At 52.4% G+C, this 23658-nt stretch overlaps 2 protein-coding genes across 3 annotated transcripts in view; one reads left to right on the top strand and one right to left on the bottom strand.

Moving 5' to 3' along the window:
- Positions 1-3803, top strand: part of NTN1 (netrin 1) — an 84859-nt gene extending 81056 nt beyond the window's left edge. Inside the window, exon 6 of the mRNA XM_069032765.1 lies at positions 3431-3803. Within this exon, the coding sequence (XP_068888866.1) occupies positions 3431-3759 (329 nt within the window). The 3' untranslated portion in view covers positions 3760-3803. The remainder of the gene's footprint in view (positions 1-3430) is intronic.
- A 5938-nt stretch (positions 3804-9741) lies between these two features.
- Positions 9742-23658, bottom strand: part of STX8 (syntaxin 8) — an 89737-nt gene continuing 75820 nt past the window's right edge. Inside the window, exon 6 of one of the 2 annotated variants that reach the window (XM_069032216.1) lies at positions 9742-10802. In XM_069032216.1, the coding sequence (XP_068888317.1) occupies positions 10604-10802 (199 nt within the window). In that variant the 3' untranslated portion in view covers positions 9742-10603. The remainder of the gene's footprint in view (positions 10803-23658) is intronic. The other variant, XM_069032214.1, reaches the window with a different exon arrangement.

Below are 23658 nucleotides of genomic sequence, written 5' to 3'. Positions count from 1 at the left end.
TCCAATATTGAACCGGTAGGAAATTGGCAACCGGAGTGAGGCAAAGCTGCCGCCAAATAAATTAAAAACTGAAAAAAAGGGGGGGAAAAAAAATCCCATTTTAAGTCTTTGCTCCAGCGAGGAGCCAGCCCTTTACATTCCCAAACCCAGATGGTGTCGGGGTCACCTTTTGCTGCTGGTTGGAATAAAATCCACATGGACTCCACTCCACTTGTGCAGTGAGAGGGGAGCCAAACCTTTGGAAAACCCTGCCTTGGACCGGGACATCTGTGCCTGCCACCGCTGTCCCCAGCACCCCCTGCCACCTGGCCATATTGAACACCCTCAAACCGCTCTGTTCCCACTGCCGCTCCTCGGGGTCTTTCCCAGGGGCCAGCACAAGGATGTCCCCCAAATTTCCAGCTCCCACAGACAGGTCTGTGCATGGGATACGTGTGATATTCCAGGATTCCACAGCAGGATGCACAGATTTGGCCCTGCAGCCCAGCCCTGAGTCAGCCTTAGCAGGGGAAGCCTTGAACTCAGGAGATTTATCAAAAACCCCAAATGTAAATTAAAAAAATAATTCAATAATTAGGTTTTCCCCAGCCTCCCTCTTTTCATGGCAGCCTCAGGAGTTTTGGGGCCCTGACTCACGATCCCTGAATGCTGCGAGGCGCTGCTTTGCTTTCAGCCTTCAGCAGCTGCCCTCAAACGTTGTTCTGAGGCTTTGGGCTGGGTTTTGTTTTCATTAACATCAAACCATCCCTCCCTGGGCTTTCATCTCCAGCTTCCAGCCTTTGGGGCTTTCTTGTGGCTGGAGGCTCCCAGCCAGGCCTCGAGGAGCCAGGAGCATCCCTGAGCTGCGGGGATGCAGGAGGGGACCGGGGCCCCTCTGTCCCCTCCCACAGCCCAGGGACCACTCGGCCGCCCTCTTCTTGCAAAGAACCATAAGGTGGTGAGACAGAGAAGCCACCAGCCAGGTGGGATTTGTGGCTCAGGTGTCGGTGTCAGGTGGGATGTGGTTCTTGGGGCAGCCGCTGCCCTCACGGGGACCCAGCTGTCCCCCAGCTGTCCCCGGCCCATTTACTGCCAGAGCAGGGTGCGGGGAAGTGAACCTGGATCTCTGGGAGTGCCTGGGGTGCAGCAGCCCCAGATTTCCCCCAGGGCTCAGCTGCCCAAAGTTTGCAAAGCTCAGGGAGGAGCAGGCAGGAGGCACAGGCAGCCCTGAGGCACCAGCGGGGTCCAGAGCTGGACTGGATCCCCTCCTTGCTGAAACCAGTGTCACCAGTCTGGATCAGAGCCCATTCTCAGTGAAACCAGTGTCACCAGCCTCAGCTGGAGCTGTGGAAGCTGCAGCCCCTTTGATTTTGTTCTCCTGCTCCAGGACACCACCTGCTCCCAGGGGACCCCAGCGAGGGGAGCACCATCCCTATGAGTAACCATCATCCCCCATCACATCCTCCCATCTGCTGCCCCAGGGGTTTCTCCAGGGATGTTTTCCCAGGGATGTTCTTCCAGGGATGCAGAGACAGGGACAGTCCTGAGCACAGGGGTTCGATGGGAACATCAGCCAGGTGAGAGCAGCTCACCACATGGCCAAGCTTTGTCCCAGGAGATGGCAAGTGAAGGACAACCCAGCCCCAAAGCCAGCTTTGGACTGCAGGGGCACAGTGGAGGGAGCCAAGTCCCTTACCCCAAACCAGGAAGGGACTGAAACCTCCTTCATGGGAAGGGAGCCTTTAAATCCCTGGGGATTTCCTCAGGGGAGCCAGCTTAGGTGCTTCCAAAATTTCATCCTGGCCCAGTTCTGCCTCTCTGCACATCCTGTGTTCCCTGGGAGATGCTGGAGGCGCTGATCCCATCCCACCTCTGAAATACCCAGGCAAACACCGCTAAAGCTGGGCTCCAAAACCCGGCTCAGGAGGAAAACTGAGCGTCCTGGATGGGAAACTATGGGCAGAAATCTGGCTGTCAGGGCAGGCAGCTGTGGCTGCGCCAGCCAAGCCTTCCTCAAAGCTTTCACTCCTTCCACTTCATTAATAAAAAGGGGAAAAATAAGAGACGGGGGCCTTGACATAAAAAAAAATACAGACTGTGTGTTTTAGAGCAGAGTTTCCTGTAACCACCTCTCTCCGGTTCCTTTTCATTCATTTTCTCCATTTTGTCAGTGAGGACCCAGGCAGGTCAAAGGTTTAAGCTTTTTTGGAAAGATTTGTTTCCAAAAAATAAAAATTGGCTACTCCTCACATTTTGTTACCTTCACACCAGACAGGGAAATACACGGTCAGAGCAGAGGGTTGTTTTTTTTCCCTTTTTTCCCTTTTTTTTAATGAAAGCATCTGGCCTCCATGACATGCTCTGAAAAAAAATACCCCATATATTTTGCAACGTGTTAAAAAGCTGTGCTGGGCTGCAGAGCTCTGCTTCCTCCCAGAGCCTGGAATCACTTGGGTTTAGAGACAGGGGGATGCTCCTCCACCACCAACCCGGGGGGGAAAACTGTTACAAGGCAAATGGGAGAGTTTTCCCCGGGGTTTGGGGGAGTTTCTTCTGCCTCTGTTAATTTATACAAACAGGATTGGCCCCACTGGAGCTGAGCCAGGCAGGTGAATGGGCAGGGGTTTACAGCTCCCAGGGCATGGAGGGAAGAGTGGGGAAAAAGGGAGCAGCTCAATGATTTGGCTAAAAAAGCCCTTTGTGGTTGTGCTGCAGCAGCCTGTGCAGAGCTCAGGCTCTCCCTGCCTGCTCTCCCAGCCAGGCCATCCTCACCTGGGATTTCCCTCTGTCTCTGCTGCTGAGGGTTCCTCGTCCCACAGTCAGCAAACAAACCCAGCAGGGCTGGGCAGGCCCTGCCTGGGGAAGGTGTTTTCCTGGAAGCTGATTTTTAGCCCTATTCCAGGAAAGACCAAGGGCTGCAGTGGTGGAGGGCTGAGGTTTCCTCAGTCCATGGCTACAGAGGAGGTTACACAGCATCAGCCACGGGCTTGGAGAACATCATCACCAGCAGCAGCAGCAGCATCACCACCACCTTGTGTAGGGATCATGGTTGTCCTCCAACCCCAGTCTTGCTGTGGGAGCTGGTGCTCTCCCAGTCCTCTGCCAGGACACCAGGAGATCTCCTTGGAGCCCAGCGCTGCCATTCAGCACTTGCAGAGATGCTCCAGTGACTCTGCCAAGCTCAGAGCTGGAGAGCATCTCCCAAGCCTGTGGTGGTCTTGGAAGCTTTGCTGAGACCCTCAGATGCAGCACCAGCTGCTCCTGCTCCTGGGGGTGGCCTGGGGACAGAGTTTTGGGGCACCAAAACCCTTGGCTGCTGTGCCCCAGCCTGGGCTCTGGAGACAAACTCCCTCCCACAGCGCATTAGGTAAGGCTTGGAGTTCATTTTCTCCTCACCAGCTCAAAGAGTAACACTTTTTCCTCTCTTGCCTCGTGTGTTGTTTTTTTCCAGCTGTCCAGATCCACATCCTGAAGGCGGAAAAAAACGCGGACTGGTGGAAGTTCACGGTGAACATCATCTCTGTCTACAAACAAGGCAGCAACCGGATCCGGCGCGGAGACCAGACCCTGTGGATCCACTCCAAGGACATAGCCTGCAAGTGCCCCAAAATCAAGCCCATGAAGAAGTATTTGCTGCTGGGCAACAACGAGGACTCTCCCGACCAGAGCGGCATCATTGCGGACAAAACCAGCCTGGTGATCCAGTGGCGGGACACGTGGGCCCGGCGGCTCCGGAAGTTCCAGCAGCGGGAGAAGAAGGGGAAGTGTAAGAAAGCCTAAAGGAGGAGGAGAGGGAGAGACTGACTGTGCATGCTGCTTTGTGTAGAGCTGGGGCGGGCAGGGACCGGCTGCCAGGGCGGGCTGGGGGGACAGGGGGACAGTGAGCACGGCTGGGGGGTGCTGGGCTTGCACCTCGTATTCCAGGGAAGACAAAACCCAACAGGACCCAACAGGACCCAACAGAACCCAACAGAACCCAACGAAACAGATCACACACACACGGACAGAACCCAGAGTGGGATGCGGGTGTGCGGCACCCGGGGCCCCCCAGCTCCCTCCTGCCCCGCTGCTGAAGAACTCAGAGCCACCAAACTGCCTTCCAGCCACCAACATCTGCTGCCTCCAAAGCACGGCATGGGCACGTCCACCCTGTAAGAAACTAATCAACAGCACCGCTGGAAATTAACTCCCCATCCCCAAAATACGTATTTGCAACTTAGGCTGACCGAGACAGTTCTTGTAGAGGAAACTAAACCGAGACTTTTGCTGAGGACAGACCCGAGGATCGACGGGCGGGCTCTTGGAGGGCTTTGGTATCGACAACCGTGGCCACCACCCACTGATGGTGCCTGGGGCGGCCGAGGTCTCCAGCTGTGCTGATGCTCTGGGTCCACTTTAGGCACAGCCAAGAGGGGACAACGTTGGCGGGTGACTTCGTTGGTGGGTGACTTCCTGCTGTGCGTGACTCTGGGAATGGCTCCGTGCTCAGCCCCTGGTGCTGAGGAGGCTGCCCCCACCACACTGAAGGAGTGTGAGCCCACTGGTGCCCTGTCGCCCTCCAGCCACCCATTCACAGGCAAAGAATCATAACCAGGATCCCCAAGGAGACATCCAGACCTGACAAAAAATGAGTTGGCATCCAGATCCCATAAGTGCCCTGGAAGATCCTGCCAATCTCAGTCCCTGAGTCTCCACTGTGGCTCAGTCCCCTCTGCTGCTGTCAGCACACCAGGAACCCTCAGATGGTAGAAAATCCCTGCAGGTGACACCAAGGTGCTGGGCCCAGACTCGGGCAGCTCTCCGAAACCCACACCAGCTCTGCCCTCGCTCCCTCTGGAGCTGCAGCTCCCCAGCATCCCTGCAAAAAGTCTTGGAGACGAAGAGGGGAGCAGGGGGTGCCAGGGACTGTCCCCATGGGCAGCGGGGTCAGTGCAGAGCTCTGAGGCTGGGCTGGGGTAGAGCCCGCACAGGGCAGTGCCCAGGGAAGGGGTCTCAGCCAGGAGCAAGGTGTGACCCACCTGGAGCTCTGCTCCTCCTGCTGGGGGGGAAACAGCCAATCCAAAATTCCCAATTTCCAGTCACTGATGCACTGAGCACAGTGGAGGCCGCCTCACCTCAGACTGGAGCATCCTCCCCTGGGCACCCTGCGGGCAGGACGGGCTCTGGAGTTGTCACCCCCATGCCACACCAGCCCATGGGGAATGGGGATATCCAGTTCCACCCCATCCATGAAGACCGGGAACAGCTGGGGCAGGAAGGCAGGGAGGGCAGGACGGGTACCTGGAGGAGAAGCAAACATTAGTCGCTATGAAAAGCAAAACCTCCCCGGTATTTTTCCTTTTAGGAAACTTGGAAACATCTCTTTTATGACATTTTCCAGTGGTTTTGCCTTGTTTTATAGCAATTGACAATATTTATATAATGACATAAACCACCATAAAGCAGAGCAGCCATGTAAATAGGTGCAAAGAGGAGGCTCCCAGGGCTGCTGGAGACACCACCCGGAGGGACCCAGCTCTGCTGAGCCTCCCCTGCCACCACAAGGCCCCCAAAATTAATCTGGGTATTAGGAGAAAAATCCCACCCTGGACATCAAGCAACTCCCCCCCCCCCTGCTCCAAGTCTGTGTTTTCTCCCCTTTCCCAAAATGGACTTGGTTTTCCTTATCTCAGAGCTCAAGGAGAGCCAATGGTTTTGCAGCCAAGGGAAGTGAAGCCACCAAGTTTTGAAGGATAAAATCTGACCTCAAGTGTCTAAATGGAGGCTTAAAGCCCCAAACCAGGACTTGGATGCTCTCCTGCAGCCAATGCCAGCTGCTGCCAGGGACCCACAGAGCTGGAGACAGCACATCCCCATGGAGTTGGGATGTCCCCACCCTCTGGAGACCTTCAAATGGTGCCTAAAAGTAACAGGATCCAACCCAAAGCCAGTTCTCCACCTGGAGAGCAGCAAGGAAAGGCCGGGGGAACTGCCCACAGCACACCTGGACACGCAGTGCTCACTCCCAGGTCCACCCTTGGCCAGCACAGCCGCCCTCCCCAGCACAGCCTGGACACCCCAACCCCCCCAGGGACACCCTCCAGCCCCTTCCCTGCTCCCACTGGTCTCGGAGGCTGCAGAAGACCCCCCACCCGCTCATCCCACGGCCAGACCCCTCCAGGCACTGGCACAGCCCGGGGACTCCGAAGGAAATGAGTTGGCACAACAGCGCAGATCCTGCCACGGAGGGAAGTCCCCAGCCCTGTCCCACCAGGACCTGTCCCTTCATCCCTGCTGGAGTTTTGTGCTTTCCAGTCAGACCAGGAAAAACCCCCTCACTCCATCCCAGTGCCCTTCATGCGCTCCCAGTAACCCTGACCTGCAGGAGCTGCTGCTGGAACTGGTGGCACTGGAACAGCCTCTGCTGGGAGGGCAGAGCAGCCCCATTTCGGGGTCCAGAGGTGCAGCTCTTCCCTGCAGCCACCCCTGCTCCAGGACAGCTCCAGGACAGCTCCAGGACAGCTCTGCCAGGTCACCCAGAGGGACAAGGTGCCCCCCTAAACACCTGCACGGCCGGGGGGCGGCTCTGGGGGACCAACCCCGTTCTGGCCAGCGAAGAACCCGGCGCCCACCCATCGCCCTGGGGACAGGAGTGGGGACCCCGAGGACAGTGGGGTGGCCGGGAAGGGGCTGTGGTGCCTTCAGAGAGGCTTCGGAGAGCAGCTGAAATGCCAAAACAATCATCACTGACCGTAGCACCCGACAGAAGTCGCTTGGTCTCGTTTCTGTTCGTCGTGTCCGTGCCCCCTCCCCGCCCCCGCCTCATCCCCTCACAAACCTGTGTTCGTTTTGGGGTTTTTTTGTTGATTTTTTTTTTATTATTTCTGTTAATATCTTGAACTGTAAATGTTGTTTAGTTATGACCATGGCAGACTGCTTTGGGCGATGTTTCTTTACAATGCATACTAATATATTATGGTTATTATATATGAATATATTTAATGACACGTGAAAAAGTTGTGGATTTTCTTATTGTTTTTCTGAGTTGTTTCTTTTTTTTTCCTTTTTTTCCCCCCTTTGTTTGTTCGTTCGTTAGATTGGCTGTAATTGACCCGAAGGAGCTTGTAACTGTTCAGCACCCCCTCGGTAGGACTAAAGTCAGAAACCAGTGGAATAAACTCTTGTAAACTGTAAAAACCATCAGGAATTTCTGCTTCTTCCCACCCCGTTGGTCGGAGAACCTGTGGGACAAGGACCTGGGCGAGGAAGTGATGGTGTCCCCTCCAGCCCCTGGCTCTGCCGCTGTCCCCCTGGCAGGGTTGAGGTGGCACAGCTACTTCTGGCTGTCAGTCCCAGCCCTGTCCCTGCCCAGCACCCCCAGGCAGCGGCCACGTGGCCTTGGGGACAGCAGGGTCACAATGGGTGGGTGGGATGGGGGGTCCCCAGCAGCTCCTGACGGCTCAGCTGTGCCCTGCAGTGGGACAGAGCCAGAACCTGTGGGACCAGAGCTGGGGGACAGGTGTGGGGACAGGGGACAGCCAAAGTTTGGAGTCAGGAAAGCTCCAACCCCACTCCAGACCCGTTTCTGTCCCACCCAGAGGCTGCTCAGCAGCGCTGGCCCTTCCTGCCCCCCATCCAGTGCAGGGCTCAGGGCTCCATCAGCTCCACCCCAGGATCTGTGGGGCCAGGCAAGGGCTGGTGGCACTGACAGCATGGAGAGCTGGAGGTGGGGGGGAACTGAGGCAGCAAAACATTTCCAGGGACAAAAGTGCAGGCAAAAGGTGCTGCCAAAGCGCCGGGGGGTCAGCCCGGCTGACCTGAGCCTTCAGCATCGCTGGGAATTTATGAATCCAAAAACATCCCGGGGGTCAGAAATGTCAGATCTTTATTGCAGAGACAAATGGGTCACAAGTGCCAGCCCTCTGCTCCGAGGGGCAAATGGGCTTCCCAGATTGCAGGTGGCCACTTGTCCAAAGGTGACGTGGTGGCTCTGGAAAGAGGGGGATGAGGCTTTTCCCACAGAGGGCTGGACCTGGAGTGGTTTTCCCACCAGGCAGTGTGGGAGAGGAGCCATCCACACACCGAGCTCACACCAGGAATCAGGGAACGTGAAAATGCCCAGCAGCCTTCCAGGATGATCCCTATTCTCGTGTAGGAGGTGGGGATTTTTCCCAGGGCACTGGGACATCCAAGTGCCTGGAGCACGCACCAGACCTGCCCCAGCACCCCGAGTTCTGATGGAACTACAGCTGGAAGCAGCTGAACTCCTGAGCACATCCTCCAGGAGAGAAACGGAGGAGGTGGCAGGGAAGGAGAAGCCTGGGATGTCTCTGGGCACATTCCTGGAAGATCTTTGCTTGGAGAAGCCACTCCAGGCTGGCTTCTCCAACACCGCTGCTCAGAGCCAAACCCCAGAGTCTCTCATATTTTAACCTTCTTTTTCTCTAGGGAGACAGAAAAGCTTCCCTGCACACAGCAGAGCGCTGCCAAATCCACTGCTTTTTAATAAAACTCCTCACCCACACGACACATTAAATGTTACCTAAAGGGCAAGGCTCAGAACCTCTTTGTTCGCCAGCACAACGAGCAAACCCTGGTGTTTCCACCCTTCCCAGGCACTCACAGGAAAAATGTGTTGGAGGGCCCAGTGGGTCAGAAAGTGCCTTTGAAAGCCTCGGCCAGGACAAAGTCCCTGTGGAACGCTGATCAGGATGAGTTCCACGTCCACCCTGCGTGTCCTGGGAATCCAAACAAAGCCGTAATTCCCTCCACAATTGACAGCTTTAATTAGAAGCCCAGGCCCGTGGTCTCATCTGAACAAACCCTGCTGCTCTCCCGCTGTCACTGAAGAGCCACGGGGCTGCTCCAGAACTGGGAGTGAAATCCCGCTCTGGGCTCGGGGGCTGCTGCTGAGGAACAGCTCCAGGAACATTCCCAGTGTTGCTCCTTCCGCAGAGCTGCAGGAATGCACAGATTTGGAACCCCTCCCCAAAGCCTTTCCTTGGTTCCAGCTGGAGCAGCCCTGCTTAAAGCTCCGGTTCTAATCTGACATCAACAATGAACTCATCACAGCCCTGCTGTGTCCTCTTGAAAACCAGAGAACATCAAAGCACCTCTGTTTGCCCCTCCCCTCCTCCGACAGCCACAAGGCGAAGCCTCTCTCCAAGAAAACTGACCAGGCACAACCTGGGCTGGACTTGTAAAGGCTTCAAGGATTTTCTCCATGGAAAGACATGGAAGACTCCGGAGGAGCTCCAACCTCCAGTTTCCTCCAGCTCTGAGTGCTGAGGATGGGCTGGGCACGGGCACAGAGCCCTGTCTGAAGCTGGCAGGGGCACAGCTGGATCTCTGGGCCTTTCTCTCCACCAAGCTCCTCTCTCCACTCCGCTCTGCCCTTCCCAGGAGCACAAGGACAGGAAAATGCTCTCTGGATCCAGGGGAGGGCTCCCACAGCTGCAGGACACGGCACCACCAATGACAGGTGAAGAAGAGAAGCCGTGGATCCCTGGGAATGTTCAAGGCCAGGCTGGACAGGGCTCGGAACAACCTGGGACAGGGGAAGGTGTCCCTGCCCATGGCAGGGGTGGCACTGGATGGGCTTTAAGGTTCTTCCCATCCAAAGCATTCTGGGATTCTGTGTATTCCATGTATCACAACACACACAAAGTCTGACAGAAATTGCTTATTTCCTCCTCCAAACCAGCTCTTAGGATATGGCAGCATTGGATAAATCATTCACAGACAACACAAGAGAGTAGGAAACAATAAAACCCTAGGCAGAGAAACTGTATATAAATGGATTTAATCAGTATTTATTGCTTGCTCTATTAATCCTGAAATCAAACTGGCATGTGTAACAAAATAATTATTCTCTTGGCCAGAAGCAAACATTTAATACTTCTTTTCCATTCGTTTTGAAATAGGTAATCCTTCCCCTCAGCTGCAGAAGTGTGTGAGAAGTTGTCAGAGGAAGTGGCAGAGCTCAGTTAGGACGTTAATTCTGGGGCATCTCCCGAGGCCAGGCTGGCAGAGCCCCTGGGCAGCACACGAGGGCAAAGCTCTGCACCCTCACAGGCTGGGCTGAGTCCTGCTGCTGTGTAACTCCCATCCCTGGAGATCAGAAACTCAGCAGTAACTCCATCCCTGGAGATCAGAAACTCAGCAGTAACTCCATCCCTGGAGATCAATAACTCACCAATACCTCCCCCCAAGGGCTGAGCTCTGACCCAGCCACCAGCGATTCTGTGCAGCCCACGGGGGTCCTGCAGGGCTGTCGCTTCCCATCCTATGAGAATCCAGATGCAGTCATTCCCCAAGACTGTTCCTTGAAAACCCTGGAGCATTTTCTCTCTGAAGGAGGGATCCCGAAGCAGGGGAACGCTGCTGTTCTCCAAAGCACTCCTGGATTTCGGTGTTTGAGGCCCCTGGGAGGTCTGAGCTCAGCAAAGCGGGCAGGGCAGCAGCACCAGCGAGTCCTCAGATGCAGATGCAGGAGAGATGGGTCCATCCTACAGCTGCAGCTGCCTGAGTGCCAGAGGAAGGTGGGAAGGGTGGGATGAAATCCTCTTTTCCCGCTGAAATCCTCCAGATCCCACAGAGCTCCTCAGCTGCACTCCAAGGAGAGCGGATGTCTGGCGGATGCTGCTCAGTCTGCTGCTGTGGAGTTGATTCCCAGCTGTGGAGTTGATTCCCAGCACAGAAGGTCCCTGCAGGCAGGGGGGCCCTCCCTGGAGCCCTGGTGCTCCCCACAGAGCAGCGGCTCCGGCGGGATCCGGGTTAATGCGTCGGCCAGAGCGCGACCACGGCGATGGCGATGAGCAGCAGCACGATCACCACCAGCATCCCTGGGGAGACAGAACCAGGTTTAGGCTGCTGCCTTCATCATTTACAAATGGTTTTCTGGGGTTAAACTCCTCCTCCCTGATTTCCCCCTGCTCACCCCTGACAGGCCCTGCACACTGGTGACCTGAGCAGAGACCTGGACCCAAACCCCACATTGGCAGAGCAGTTCCTTCCTTCCTGACCCTTCAAATCAAGATTTTCCAGCAGTGGGGTACGTCCCTGCCTGAACATCTGCCATGGAAACGTTAAGGGATATGCTGAACTCCCAGCCAGGCCAGTTCAGCTTTGCTAGAATCCCTCTGTACCATCCCACTGGGGCAAAGGATTATTCAGGAGGAAATCTGAATTGCACCAGGAAATTGTTTCCAACACAAAGTACTCCTGCTTTCAGACAGAACTCTGTGCAGAGCTGGGCTCTCAGGCATGTACCTGACTTGGGAAAACAGGGATCATCCAGCTCTGGAGAGAACCCCACAGTGCTCTGCCCCACCTCTGTGTGGCTCCATGTGCCCCAAAACCCACTGGATCCCTGCAGAACTCAATGACAAATGAGATCCTACAAAACGAGATCCCCTCCCTTCTCCCCAGCTCCCCATTTCTCTGGGAGAACTCTCCCCTTTCTCTCCCATTTTTTAGAGGAAAGAAAGAAATGCTTTAGTGAGAATATCCCGGATCCACCTCCCAAACCACCCCCAAGAAACAACCTCCTCACCCAGCTGGATCACAGTGCTGGGCACTGGCATCACACCCATGGGCATCCCCTGGGTTTAAATGATCTTTTAATTAAGAGGCTTTAATCTGTGTTCAGTATCTGCTCCGTGCTGTCTCCCTGCCCGAGCTGAGGGAACACAGAGGGTTCCAGGAGCGGAAAACCTGTCCCTTCCTCTGCTCTGCTCACAGAGGACGATTACTCAACCACTTACAATATTTACAAGGCCAGCTCATGGCAATTAAAAAAGGATGTATTAAAATAAACTCCTCTTTCCAAGCTGGAAAAGGATATTAGACACTGCTTTTTGTAAATAGTGTCATGTTTTCTGTGCAGAAACTGCTTCTCTGCCAGGGGGCCAGGATTTTTTTCCAGGGAAATAAGAGTTGCCACCACCAGCATTTTTTTCTCCTATGCTCAGCTGAAACCATTTGTTATCCCATCCAGCCCTGCCCTCTGGCAGTGAGAAGCCATTCCCTGTGTCCTGTCCCTCCATCCCTTGTCCCCAGTCCTTCTCCTGCAAGGGGCTCTGAGCTCTCCCTGGAGCCCTCTCTTCTCCAGGCTGAACAGCCACAACTTTCTCACCCTTTTGGTCTCATATTTTTTACACCTTAATGTACATTTTGGAGTTTTCAACAGAGCCAGAAGCAAATAATTTGCCTAAATAGGGAAGAAGTCAGATCTGATAAAGCTGCCACATTCCGATTCTCTGTTATGTTTTGCACTGGAGGGAGAAGTTTTAGAGGGTGCAAATCCTTCGCACAGTTTCAGCCTAACAGAGTTTATGGACTCCAGCAATTAAGAGACAACCGAGATCAGCTGCTTGGAAAATCCTCCATAGGTGTGAATTAGTAATGATACGGAGGGGAGTTAATGGGGTGTAATTATTCTTTGACGAGTCCCAAGAAAAACTGCACATAAACCCCAAATGATTCCCCAGCAGGAAGAGGGGAAGGTGGGGGACTAATAAAGGAGTGCTAATGGGCAGTGCTGAGTGAGGGAACTGCAGGGCACGGTCAGGGCAGGGAGAGAGGGACAGCAGAATGAAACAAACTTCGTTTTATTCCTGGAACAAGGCTGGCATTAAAAACCTGCAGCCAAAGGGCAGTGGCCAGGTGCTGCCCTCGTCAGAGGCAATGCCAGGGACACCAAACCAGGAGCACGTGGACTGCCCTCAGCACACACAGCTCAGAGCACCTCTCGCACGATAGAGACCAGATGTTGCACACGCTGCTCCCCCTGCACCTCAGAACAGCAGATCAGAAGGATCCAAAGGTTTAAAACCTGGCTGATTCACGTGCCTTCCCCACAAAAGCCGTGGCTAGGATCTGACAGGAATTCTGCATTCTGGGGTCTCTGCCTGCTTTGCCTTTTTTTGCTCAAATGCTATGAAATATAAATATTCCCCCTGACAAGAAACCCCCAAGGAGAAGTTTAGGAATCAAAGCCATTCTTAAAGTCAACAGGAGTCGGAAGAGAACAAAGAAAAGATTCTCGTGCAAAGGAAAACAGTGACAGGAATACAAATCCAAACTGCATCTCCCAGGGAAAGGTGGGAAGCAGGATTCCATGTGCAATTACAGAGCAAGTAATTAAGGCAGGCTGGAGTAAATGCCATGCTCCTGAAGCTCCCTCTGCCAAAGGACGGAGCTCCAGCTGCTGATCCAGCCCCGAGGAACGCAGGGAGTGCATTCCCAGCTCGCACAGAGTCCCAGGGTGTGTCCCATGGCAGGGTGGGGATGTCCCCAACATTCCTGGGAACGATGGCACTCCCATGGCTCTGATGCCACTGCTGAGCTCAGCCACTCCTCTGCTCATCCCCCGGTCCCTGGCTCAGGGGGTTCAATACTCCAGATCTCACCAAACCTTTTCCAAATGAAGTCAGGATCACATTTTCAGGTGTAAGATGGAAAGAAAAGGTTAAAATACATGTAATTTAGGTTAAAACTGCTCTTTGGTCTGTGTCACCTGCTCTGGCCAGCCCTGAGAGCTGGGGTTCACACCACAGCCCCCCTTCCCAGGGCTCCTGGGGCAGCCCAAGTCCCCAGTCCATTCCCACTGCCCAGGATGTGTCAGCTCTGAGGGTTTGGGGTTCCTCATGGACACCCTCCCCACCGTGCCTGATTTACTCCCACACCACCCACTTTCCAGCTTGGCTTCACACAGAAACACAAATAATTCCTAGAGGTCCAAACCCACCTTGAGGGCATCCAGGAGAGGAACGTCCACCCCACTGGCCCCTCGGTGTCCAGGGCCAGTGACCTGGGCAGATGCTGAGGGGGGATGTCCCCTCTCCATGGGGTGCCCAGCCCTGGATTCTCTTCCAGCCTGGAAGCAGATTGCCAGGGCAGCCCCTCCCCACAGCGAGCAGGAACTCTCCTTTGGACAGGTTTGACCAATGTGATCCCATCTGCCAACCCCAAATCCACCTCAGCTGGAGCCCTGGAGCCTTGGGAAGTGGCTGTCCTTGGGTGGGCTGGGTGGCTCTGTGGGCTCAGCACTGAGGCTATTCAGAGAGCAAACACAGCCACGTGGTGCTTGGGTCCTGGGGACTGAAGTAAATTCTGATCTGAGCCCATTAAAAAAGAATTCTAAGGCATGTGCACGTGTGTGTGTGGCCAAGTCCTCTGCCCTGGCTTCAGAAGCTGCAAGGGTGCACCCAAGTCCCTTCCAACAATGTCCAACTTGCACCTGGCAAATCCCACCCCAAAAATGGGATGTGCCCATGGCAATGCCCTGGCTCTGTGTCTGCAGAGAGGAGCTGCAGGGAAAGCAGGCCTGAAACAAGCCCTGAGCATCCCCCAGCACCCTGCTGGTGAGGGTTTCTGGGAACAGCAGCTGTCCTTGGGGTTTTCCCTATCTTTCCTGCTGATTTGAGTGTAGGTTCAACACTGGTGTCTTTTATAGATAATAAAATAACAATAAATAGCATGCTCTAACTTTACAGAGCCTGTAGAGTGTTACATTATCTGGAAAAAAGCTTGGTTTAGGCCAAGGAAGTTATATTCCCACAGAACTGTCTATCCAGAAGTTTATGAATAACTCTTCTTTTATAAGGGACACGGAGCAGTAACTTACAACCACATAATTGTTGTTTTATAGGGCAGCAGAGAGGCAGGGCAAGGATGGGAGCTTCAACCAGGGGCTGCAGAGGCCTGGCTGCTTTCCTCGAGACTTCTATTTAATATCACAGTTTTAAAGAGCCCAAATTTTATCTGCTGTTTCAGTAAGTTAATTTTAAGCCCGTGTTGCCAGATATATGGCAGAAACCCTGCCCAAATCCCTTCAAAGCCCTGCTTTTCGAGGCAGCAGAGAACCAGCTCGGAGGCTGGCTCTGAACCCTCTGCACATACCTAAAGCACTACTTTCACATGGGAAGCACCCCAAGAAATCCATCTTGCTGTCCTTTATGTTCCCTAAAAAAGAGCCAAACACTTTCTCCCCCAAAAGCCATAAAGAGCCTTTCCCTCCAACATTTTCCCCGTGCCGAGCGAGCCGGGTATTCAATTTGTGTTGCATTAAGAAGCACTTGAGCAGAAATCCCACGCTATTAAGCTGGCTTGTGTGTAAATACAGCCCTGGTTCCTACACCTGCATCATTGAATGCACCTCTCTGGAGGTTTTTCTTTATTAGTTTTGTGACAGCCAAACGTTTTCTTGGGCGAGAGGGCCGGGGAAACGCTGCCTTACCCCACGCCCCCGCCCGCCCAGAGGAACCTGGCCCTTATTGCTTTTGACCTTCCTTTTCAACTGCTCTGCCTCGAGAAATTTAACACTCCAATTGTACCTCTCAGCCCTGACATCAAAATCATTGGCAGTTCTCAGAGAAATCAAGACCAGGCTCCGCGAGCGGTTATTAAAGGCTCCAAATGCTCACGTGTTTCACTGGGTCTAGAGGAGGGGAAAAAAGACACTTCTCAAAAAAGCTGAGCTCGTTGGAAACAACAACTGTTGCATTATTAATTCCTTATTTGGAAGAAAGAAAAGCCCAGGTCATTCCTATGTAAGATGAAAACACTCTTGGTCTATGAGTTATTCCACATTTGGAGCTGTTCACGCGATGCCAGATTAACACGAAGAAACGATTTATCTGAGGGAAAGGTGCAGACTTTGTTTATGCACATTAACTCCTCAGTCAACATGATTTCACACATTAGAAATTGCATTTTTGTGGGGTTTGGTCATCCCAGGTTGGAGATAGGGCTCCCTCTGGGGCACAGAGATGAGTTTGTTGCTAACACAAGTTTTGATCAGGGCATGGAGACACCTCACTTCACTGACAGAAGGGCCTGGGGGCAAACAAAGTGGCTAAAAACCAGCAGGATGAAAACCATCACCATAGAAAACAATGTCAGATCAGCCCCAGAAGCAGCGTGGAGTGAGTTTAGATCCAAACCTTTACGACTTCAGCAATCCAGTAATCCCAAACTTTGTGTCCCAAACCCCATGTGCAGCCTGGCTGAGGGAAGGGAAGTGAGATAAGTGTTTCTCCTAATCCATTATTGTTATACTTCAATTTGCTTCTTTTTTAATCTATTTTTCAAATTACAGACACGTGCCAGGTAATGCCTTGAACTGCTTCCAAGCACAACTGCACCGAAATCCCAAATTCCTTCAAGAAGAGGCACAAACCCAACCTCACCAGCAGCTCAGGGCTTTGCTCACAGCCTCCAACTGCTGCTCACGTTTCAGCACCTCTGATGCTCAGCTGCTCCATGGGAAGGTCACCTCCTGCCTTTGGGAGGCTCCCATCCCATGGTCTGAGGGGGCACATTTGACTCTGTGTCTATGAAACAATTCCTGAGCCTCCTGCGCTGCCCTGAGAACCACAAGTCAGGAAGGGCAGCTTGAAGGCAGGAAAGTTGCCCATGGAAATTAGGAAATAGAAATTATTTTACCTTCTGAGCCACCAGAAGTGAAGCTCAGAGACAGGCAAGACATTTGTTTGGAGCTGAAGACGAGGCAAGAGCACAGCAAGAACTAAAGTGTCACAAGTTTTAACTTTCAGAGGAGTCTGTGGGAAAGGGAACACTTTGAGCTAAATTTGTATCTCCTTCAATTAGCAGCAGGTAGTTGGGAGAGGACAATGGTGGAGAAATGGTTCATGTACCTCTGAGACAGAATGACTGAACCAGAGAGCTTTAAGGCAATCCACACACAGACCCAAACACCTTCTGCAAAAATACCGGATAATAAAATCCTTTCCTGGACTCACCATCGCATGAAGAGCAGGTGTGAGAGGCCAACAGCTTCTCCAAGGGACTCCCCACCCCAAAAACCCCAAATCAACCCAAAACTGGTAACCTCAACCCATCTCTGCCTGTTCTGAGGGGTGGGCTGGGGCAGAGCTGTGCAGATCACCCAGCTCCCGACAAGCCCCAAACTGGAAACATCCTCATGGTTTTTCCTTTTGTTCTTCTGGAGTGACTTCACAGACTTTCCTTGCTTGGCCCCACACTATCATCAAACCCTTTCCAGCCCCAAAGGTCATCGGCAGATGTGGTTACTGGAGTTCTTTGCATGTGGCTTATTTTTCTTCCCCTTTTTTTTTAATTAAACAAGCACGCACAGTTTCCAATTGTCCCTCCTCCAAACTCTCGGGCATCCTTTCCCTTACGTCAGGGACACCAGGGAACAGGAGCAGGCAAGGAATACTCTGCACTTCTGAGCAACAGAGCTACAGCTTGGAATGAGACCTGTGAAAGTTTCACAAACCTCAGTGTGAAGCTTTCCCGGAAGGAAGGAAGCAAAACAGCTCAAACAAGAGCACAAAGGCTCTAAAAATCCCTTAATTCAGATGAGGGGCACTCAATTCACTCAAGTGAGCCTGACCAAGCCGAGGATGACACCAAGGGTGTCACCTGAACCCTCCTGCTCTGGAGTAAGAAAAACCAGCAGGAAGGGTGAGAAAGCAGAGGTTTAACTGGGACAGCCCCATCTCCACCCCAAGATATCCCCCCATGGCACAAGCATGGAGGAACAGAAGGGTTTGGCACAAACGGTGCCATGAACCGTGGTGGGGAGAGAGCTGGGATCAGGCTGTGGAGGACAGCCAGGGGAGAACAAAATCACCTCCAAAAATCCAATGGTTTCCAATGCAAAATCCAACCAGGTGGGACCTTCAGCAGCACAAGTCACAGGTCACTGAAGAGACTTCTCACTGCACTGCAAATGTGGGGGGTTTGCCAGCCCTGGCTGCAAGGAGCCACCAGCCTGGGCCAAGTGAAATCCCAGGGATGGGGCAGTGCCCTGAGGGCTGGGGTTCCTCCCAAATCTGTGCCTCCATGGACCTTCTCCAGCTCAGCTTCCCTCTCCAGCCCCGACTCCAGCAGGGGATGCAGGAGCCCAGCCCAGCTGGCAAACTCCAAAGGGTTTTCCTGAAAGGAAGGGTCACACCCCAGCTCTGGTACCTGCAGCAAGCTGGGAACGGGCAGAAGCTGTGACAGATGATCTCAGCAGGGAACTGGTGTTCCTGCACTACTTTCTCCAGCAAAAACAAATGGGGAAAGAAAAATAATCAAAGGAAAGGCCAGCTCTGGTGGCCTGGAGCAGAAGGGGACATCTGCACACGTCCATCTGCCACCAGCCCCAGAGCCCGGCTTTGTTTTTGGTGGGGTCACTTTTGTGCCATTGTAGCTCCCTGAGCTGCCTCACCAGGACACCAGGGCCAGACAGGGAAAAAGGTGGGAATGTGGGGAGAAGGAGCAGGCAACCACCAGCTCTGCTTAGATGCATCACTAAATTGTCCCATTAGGCTCTTGAATCACTTGGGAAAAGATTATCCTTTGCCTCTGCCTTTGTTTTTCACTCTGGCAACTGCTGGGATTGCTCCCTCCCTACTTAGATGGATGCATTACAGCAACAAAACGCTTCCAAAATGTTTCAAGCATCACATGAAAAAAATAAACAAGAAATAGAAATAAGCACAGCTCAGTCAAACGAGTGGAACAACAACAGCAACAACCTCCCAGTTTTACTGATCCATCCAAAGCTGCAAGGACAACTTCCCCAGCAAGGCACTGATCAAGGAGAAGAGGCTGCAGCACAAAAAAGATCATATTGTGTTCATATCAGTCATTTAAGGTCAAATTAAGTGTTCTTGAAGGCTGGTCCATGTGTCTCCCATTTTCCAAAGTGCCCTCCTTGCCCAGGAATTGTAGGAAGTTTTGCAAATGGGCTGCTGGCTCCCAAGCCCCTGGGATGCTTGACCGAGTGGTCAGGAGGGCTGAGATTTCCATACAAATTGCAAAGCTCCTAAATGGCTTCCTCAGCACAGGGCCGGGGGTGGAAACGGGAGAATATTTAATGATTAGTTCCTTATGGCTCCCACATTCTTGAAGCATATTTCTTGCAGTCCCTGGAACACTCCTGCATTCTTGATTGCAAAATGGCAATAAGTGATTTCCTTTAAAAGCCTTGTCTTTTATTGGAATACTAAAAATACCCCACTAGCCCCACTGCACTGCACTCTCTCTCTTTCCTGGACAGGCCCCATCAACCCTGATGTATTCTATTTTGAAGACAGCAATAAACATTTCAGCATGGGCCATTCAATCCACTTCATAATAGATCTTGCATTTCCAGTGGAGCCCTTCTAGCACCATAAATCATCTTTGCACAGACTTAAGTATGAGAAATTTCAGCTCAAAAGCAGCACGGATATTTTTTTTTTCTTTTTAGAAATTAAGAATGGGCACAAAACAGTCAAGAATTAAATGTGTGACAACTTTAAACATGAAACCACTGGGCCGACCCTGTAAGCCAGGGCTGCTGCAATGGTCAGAGCCACGCCGTGCTGCTCCAGTCAATCCACTTGACACAAACCTGCCTTGGTGGGGTGAAGTTCAGAAAAAATTCCCTGCACATCCACTCCATCTGAACAAACACAACTTTCAGATCTGGGAGACTCTGGCTGCTGCCGATTTTAAAAGCCACAGATGAAGATTGATGACACGGCACATCTGAACTGCTTCCACACACCCAAAACTCCTTTTGCTTTTCCAGTCCATACGGACTGGAAGCCCAAACTGTTCTCCCCTCTGCTCGTGATGTCTGTCTCCATCTGCTACAGACCTTGGAGAACAGCTCGGAGGTGATTCCAGGTACGCAGCAAGGAGGCCCCTGCCTGAGCCAGGACTGATGTCCTGCCTGAGCCGAGCAGCTTCTCCAGGAACGCCGACAGGAGCAGCCAGCCCTGCTCAGCCTCCACTGTCAGAGCCTTTGTGTCTCCAGGAGCCAGCAGGGATGGAATTCCGAGCCCCAGCAGTGCAGGGTGCCCAGCCCAGCAGGGGCTGGGCTCCCCAGAAAGGGGAGGTTTGGCTGCAAGAGGTGCCCGAGCAGCTCTGAGCCATTTTCCTGGCACGGTCACTTCTCTCCACACGAAGGGGCTCTACTGGGAACCTGACCTCCAATCTGCTGCTCACACCTTCACTCTGCTCCAGCAATTTTCCTGAAGTCCCTCCACACCCTCAGCCACAGGCTGATCCCCACGTGCTGGATGGAGCACAAGCTGCAGCCTTCACCTGAGCACAGCCCAGCACAGGTAGGACGTGGTTACTCCTCGACAGCCCCAGAGGAAAGTGAACCTGACTTTGGTGTTGTGGCTGGACAATCCCATCCCTGCTGCCACACAGATGGCAAACTCCCTGTTCCATGGGATCCAGCCAGCAACAGGCTTTGCTGGGCATCAGCTTTCCTTTCTTGGGTGAATCCCACCTCACTGAGCCCTTCCCCACCTGCAGCCAGGCTCAAACTGCAGGGTCTACAAAATAACAGCAGCATCTGTGTCAGGAGCTTTCCAGGCAGGCTGACAGACCTCAGCAGAAACTGGGGTGAAACCATTTGTGCAGAGTGGTATTGCTGTTAAAATCAATGAAGTTTCACCTCAATGTTTATCTTGGGAAGATACCAAGGGTTTTTTTCAAGCTCTTATTTTCAGCTGATTCATTCCATGAACTTCATCTGGCTGAATCTCCTGCTCCAACATCAGGATCTGGTGACCACAGCAAGGACATGCTCTGGAGAAAGACACCTGGAGTCATCACTCATAAAAACATCCAGAGGAAATGGATCATGGAAGGTTCCAGCACAACTTAGTGCTCCAAGCAGGGTCAAGTTAGGGAGCTGGCCTCAATGATCCTGGTGGATCCCTTCCAACCTGAGATATTCCATGATTCCACAATTCCAAGACCAGGCTCAGGCTGCTCAGGGCTTTGTCAGCCTGAGCCTTGGAAACCCTTAAGGACATGGAGCTGTTGAGGGATCCCACACCCTGGATTGCCCTGGATGAAACCCAGCCAAAGATGTGCCCACTGTCCCCACCAGCCCGTGCTGCTCTGAGGAGGGCACTTCCCAACCCACCAAAGCTGCGTTGGGAAGCCCAGCACAGCAGGGAAATGCTGGAGTGGGGAAGTGCTTTTCACCTCAAACACAACCCTGAGGAAAGGGAAAGAACCTCAGCATCTTCTTGGCTGGATCTTTAAACACTCAGGTGAAACTTCACTGATGTTAACACCAATACCACTTTGGATGAAGTGTTTCACCCCAGTTTCTGCAGGGGTGTAGCAGCCTGCCTGTAGGATTCCTGACACAGATCCAGCTGTTATTTTGTTGAGAATTGTGTTTTCACAACTCAAAGAACAATCCTGCTTTTAGAAACTTGCTCAACCTTTGGCAACGCAGCCTAATCAGCAGAGAGAACTGCAGAAACCAGCAACCAAATACTCCTTATTAATGCCATTTACAGCTGCTAACAACTACAAGAACCTTCTGAAAATGCCAAGGGAAACAGGGTGGGTGAAACAATCCCTTGCAAACAACTGAGCCAATATACACAAGAACTGTGATAAGAAATTAGGTCTGACTTGCATAATCACTTGAAAAGTTTTTGGAAAATGGAGTCTAAAGAGCAGGAGGCTGATAAAATAACAGAGTTCAGTAGCAATGCGAAAATTTCATGCCGATGAAGCAGGGAATTCAATCCTTGCTGAATTCTTGACATCATTTAGACGTTAACAGAAGTTTCTTCTCCAAAAAAAGAAGGCAAGGCATCTCTTGAAGCCCACACACAGATCCCTGACTCCTATATGCAGAGTACTACACAGAACTATTTTGGTTTTGGACGACTGCATTGTCTCATGTGTCAGGATGACTATTTGACTTTATTTTTTAATTTCAGCCTCGAGCAGAGCCAAACCTGTACAATTTATGCACGTGCAGTACAAGAGGTCCCCTCTCATTTTGTGTTAAAAAAAAAAAAAAAAAAGAAGAGAAAGGAGGAGGGAAAAACCACGGTATCATTTCATCTCTGTACCTTCCTAAAAGCTGAGAAGTTTATAAGCTCTTAACTCCAGTTCCCTGCTTTTGCCTCCCCACATGACAGCTCCAAGCTGCTGCAGCAGCTGCACAGTAAAAGTCTTCAAAGGAAATAAGGAAATAACTGCTCTGAGAGCAAAGTGCTGGGGAACCCCTGGCCTGGGTGACACGAGCAGGGCTGAGCCGGTGACGCTGCTCTGTCACTGCGCCACTGCCAGGGCACAGCTCTGCACCTCCACTCCCAGCAGGGACTTCTGTTCAGCAAACCCAGGAGAGCACTGGGACAACCTGCAGAGGCAGGAGGCCTTGGAAAACCTCCTCTGTTGCCCAGTGAAGTTGTTGATGCTCCTGGATCCCTGGCAGTGCCCAAGGCCAGGCTGGACACTGGGGCTCGGAGCACCCTGGGATAGTGGAAGCTGTCCCTGCCCATGGCAGCGGTGGGAATGGATGAGCTTCAAGGTCCTTCCCAGCCCAAACCACTCTGTGATTCTGTATTTTGTGTCATATTTTCCTTTTGGAGAACATTTCCCTTTTCCAGCTCCTTGAGGTTATTCCTAGAATACGTGTGGGGGTTGACAGAGAAAAACGATAAATATTTAAGTTAAGGAAAAAAGATCAGTGTAAGGATTGGAGCCTGTTATCAACCAACCAACCAGCATAAAAATACTTGGGAGCCAAGGAAGTTGCCTGATTTACTAATTTCTTTTTTTTTTTTCCTGGAGTCTAATCCTATGGTTAAATCGACAGAGCTTTTCCCCTCACACTTCCAGAGGGAGAAGAAACCCTCGCAGCAAAGAGGCACATAAATCTCCCTGGATCATTTGCCTCAATCCTGCTCCTGCCCAAACACGGGATGCTCCATATGCTTTTGCAATCGCTCTGTTTTGATAGAATTACCAGGACTGTCCCTTATTAATCATGTTGCCACTACAAGTCCCTCTGGAGTGTTTGCTTATTCTAAACTTTTCCAAACTCTTCCAGTTTCCTCTTCATCTATTAAAAGCTCGCTGAAGATGACCACAGTTAAAGCAAACCTCTGCTACTACAGAACAGAAGGGGAAAAAAAGGGGGGAGAGGGGGAAAATCACCTTTAACCACAACTTTTCCTCTATTCCCAGAAGAACCTCCCTCAAACACTGGTTCAGTCTTTGTTTCCCTGACTGTGGAGCCGGAGCCGTGGCTATTTAAGGTAGCATTAACATTCAAGGGACACTTTCCTGGATGTTACTATTTGAGCCGGGATCATTGGAAGAAATTTGGTATTGGCTCAATCCTTCAGTGCCCCGAAATCAATGAGCTTATTCCAGCCTGTAAAGTGTTCTTAGAGCCAGGCTGAAGTGCTTTGCTGGCCGGGGAACAAAGCCCTTGGCACCCCGCAGGACTGAACCCTGCTGAGGTGCAAGGCGTTTCCAAACACTCCCAATTAACGAAAAGAATCCACAATTAAGAAAGTCGCAGTCCCTGGGCTGGCAGAAGAAAGGGAATGTTTAGCACAGCACGCAGCCCTCCACAATCCCGGCACGGGAACGCCGAGCCTGGCCAAGAGTAGGTGGGGGATAAAGAGCAGGAGTGTTCCTGGGTGTCCCTTGGGAACTGCTGGAACCCTGGGCTCCCCCACGTCCCTGCTCCGAGGCTGGGAGCAGCACGGACGTGGAATTGGCCTGAGCTGACCTCCAGCCCCTGCCCTGCTCCCGGGAGGCTCCGTGGATGCCACGGATCAGCCCCTGCTGCGGGAAGGTTCTGCTCCCTCCCAGCCCTGCCAGTCCCCATTTCTGACCCCAGGTCTGAGGAAGGGGAATCAGTCTGCAGTGCAGAGACAATGCTGCCTATGAGAG

Source organism: Aphelocoma coerulescens, chromosome 18 (genome assembly GCF_041296385.1).
Source record: "Aphelocoma coerulescens isolate FSJ_1873_10779 chromosome 18, UR_Acoe_1.0, whole genome shotgun sequence".
NCBI lineage: Eukaryota > Metazoa > Chordata > Aves > Passeriformes > Corvidae > Aphelocoma > Aphelocoma coerulescens.
Note: the sequence above shows the minus strand (reverse complement) of the source record. Positions and strands in the feature narration are given on the sequence as shown.